The 3097-nt window shown below is 43.2% G+C and overlaps 1 protein-coding gene across 1 annotated transcript in view; it reads left to right on the top strand.

Annotated features, from left to right (window-relative positions):
* rhbdf1b (rhomboid 5 homolog 1b (Drosophila)) overlaps window positions 1–2907 on the top strand; it is a 27379-nt gene extending 24472 nt beyond the window's left edge. Inside the window, exons 14-16 of the mRNA XM_014025827.1 lie at window positions 1583–1736; window positions 1825–2048; window positions 2128–2907. Of these exons, the coding sequence (XP_013881281.1) occupies window positions 1583–1736; window positions 1825–2048; window positions 2128–2323 (574 nt within the window). The 3' untranslated portion in view covers window positions 2324–2907. The remainder of the gene's footprint in view (window positions 1–1582; window positions 1737–1824; window positions 2049–2127) is intronic.
* Window positions 2908–3097: the final 190 nt, after the last annotated feature.

Here is a 3097-nt window from a genome sequence, read left to right as displayed (position 1 = left end):
TTGAATTCACTTTTTTGACGACAATTTTGGGTGTACTTTTTTTTTATGTTGGGGGTGCGTTTTATAGTCCGGTGCGACTTATATGTTAATGTTCGCGGTTGTTTTTTAAAAAATGGCAGGTGCGGCTTATAGTCCGAAAAATACGATATGTAAAATACATGCAAATGTGCCAAAGAGTGTGCAATTCTCCTCAGATTCTCCTCTCTGTGCGATCGAAAATGCTTTCTAGATGCAGGAAAATCAGGAACTAAATGGAGAATGAGTGAGAAACATTTTCTAAATAAGTAGTGGGGTTTAAAAATGGATTTGCCACTCACGCAAATGACGTTGATGTGTGTGCAGCAGCTTCACACGCACATGATGCTGAGAGACATTTCCTCCTTCACACGTCTTTAATAAATGACTGTAAACACAGAGGAACTTATGAGTTTACTTTTACTGTATTTATTAAATAGTCGATGTGAAGAAACGAGTCGCAGCGCCTCACTGGAGAGTTTTTGTGGTGATATCAACCTGCAGCACAACAGCTGACATTGTTCCACATATTACGGCCAACTTTACGCAGCTTTTTATGATCATATTTATTGTCTGTATCTCATCGACCTGAGGATTCATCACAGGTGAGGTGTTCCAATGAAAATACCTCTTAAACAATTCACACACGTTTTATTCTCTTCAGCTGTGTGTGCGCCTCGCAGGCCTGCGGTAACTGATTTATACTGTATGTACACATGACAAAAACATATAAACTTTACAGTTTACACTGGACTGAGGCTGTTTTGATCATTTCTTAGGCTATTTTATGTTTTTTTTGTCTGAGGATAAAGGAGGTTCAGATTCATCGTTCAGGTTTAAACAATAAAAACTCAAACAAAAAGAAGCTAACACCGTGATCAGACACTCCTTACATGCAGAAAACAGAAGGAAGTCACATTTCTGTGTATTCAGGTCAGATTCAGGACTTTATGGTTTCAAACTGTCGACGGAAAAAAGCAGTGCATGAAAAATGCCGTGATACAGTATGTGAGGCCCCAGGACTCTTCCCAGACCAGCTCACCTGGCGAGGCTAAAGGTTCTTAGTGAGAGAGGTGACCAAGGGTCTGATGGGCACTCTGAGCTTCAGAGATTCTGAGTGGCTAGTGGACTGAGTTCTGAAAGGACCAACAGAATAGTAAGCCTCCACTGATACAGGCTTTCTGGCAGAGTGTCTTGATGGAAACCTACTTGAAGGAGAAATATGATTCTCTGGTTTGATGCCCCTGAGGTTAAAAGCAGGTCCCACACCAACCCAGCAGGGAAGCACGGCGGTGYCGGCATCATGCTGTGAGGGAGAGGCTTCAGCAGCAGGGACAGGGAGGCTGCTCAGGGTTGGAGCAAAATAAAGCYATATCCTCACTGGAAACCAGGTCCACAGAGCTCAGACTAGATCAGKTTCCAACAGGACACTGAACCAAATCAAATAAACCTATTTGTTTCACTGCTTAAAYAAGGAAAAGTACTGCATTTTTACAAAGTTGCAAAAAAGTGAAGGAGATCTGAAAACTTTGTGTAGATTTGATTTTCAGTGCTTGTGTCCCTGCAGGATCCTGCACTGCTTGGTGTCCGTGCTGTTCCAGATGACGGTGCTGAGAGATTTAGAGAAGCTGGCTGGCTGGCTGAGAATCTCCATCATCTACATGCTGAGTGGCATCACAGGCAACTTGGCCTCCGCCATCTTCCTGCCGTACAGAGCCGAGGTTGTAGCAGCTCGTGAACCAGCTGACATCTGTCTGCATCGTGTCYGTGGTCTCTATGTAAACGGTCTGTGTCTGGTTCCTGCTCCAGGTGGGTCCTGCGGGCAGCCAGTTCGGCATCCTGTCCTGCCTGTTTGTGGAGCTGTTTCAGAGCTGGCAGATCCTCGAGCGACCGTGGCGAGCGTTTGCGAAACTGTTCGCCATCTCTGTCTTCTTCTTTTCCTTTGGCCTGCTTCCTTGGATCGACAACTTTGCTCACGTCTGCGGTTTTGTGTCGGGGTTCTTCCTGTCCTTCGCCTTCCTGCCGTACATCAGGTACGTGAYGGAAAACAAACATTTGTTGTTCCTGAGTGATCACAGTGATTTTCTAACTTTTTTTTAAAAAACCCTCCAGCTTTGGGCGCTCTGACATGTACCGAAAGCGAATCCAGATCTGTGGCTTCCTGATGGTCTTCCTGAGTTTGCTGTCCACTCTGGTTGTTCTGTTCTATGTGTACCCAGTGAAGTGCGAGTGGTGCGAGTACCTCACCTGCATCCCCATAACAGACAAGTTCTGTGAGAAATATGACTTAAATTCACACCTCCACTGAAGATCTATGGTTCTGTCAGGTGAGGAGGGAGGTGAAAACTGGACTTGGACCTGCTGATCAGGAATATTTGCTCCGGGAGAGCAGAGAGCCAGGGTTTGTATGAAGAAAGGCTGTGCAGGAAGGGCATTTAAACATTTATTTGCACAGAACTAAGTAGAAAAAAATGAAGTTTACTGAAAATGAATACTGGCTGACTGTGTGAGCCCGATCACATGGCACTGGAGGAATTACAGCTGCTTTCTGCCAATTTATTMTGTAAAACTGGCTTCATATCACCCCCCAGTGGCCAAACGAGACATTACAGGTTCAGAATAAGAGGGGTTTTTACATATTTTAAACAAAGAATCAAAGCTCCAAAATGTTTAAATGTGCCTTAAAGACACACACAACCACTCACAAACAGATCAGTCAAACTCAAGTAAAACTATTTTTTCTTGCAGTGTTAAAGGTTGTCTCTATTTGTTTACAACTCTGGAAACTTGTCAGCAGCAGCCTTTTCTAAACTTTACTCACAAATGAATTTTTCTTCTTTACATTCATCCTGTAAATAAAACATCTGAKGGTTAAACCTGAATAACTATGAAGTGATTGTAAATTTGTACATTTATATGAATGCTTTTTTTCATTAAAGCTGGTAGCGTTTTAGCTACTTTACAACAAAATAAAGTTTGTTGGTGTTCTTGCCTGTTGACAGACAGTCAGGCTGCAGAGCTTAATGCCAAATGACTGTTTGGGTCATTTGTGAAAACGATCAGTGAGATTCAAGCTTTTCTC

This window comes from Austrofundulus limnaeus, unplaced genomic scaffold (assembly GCF_001266775.1).
Source record: "Austrofundulus limnaeus strain Quisiro unplaced genomic scaffold, Austrofundulus_limnaeus-1.0 Scaffold5, whole genome shotgun sequence".
Taxonomy (NCBI): domain Eukaryota; kingdom Metazoa; phylum Chordata; class Actinopteri; order Cyprinodontiformes; family Rivulidae; genus Austrofundulus; species Austrofundulus limnaeus.
This window is presented reverse-complemented; position numbering and strand designations above follow the sequence as displayed.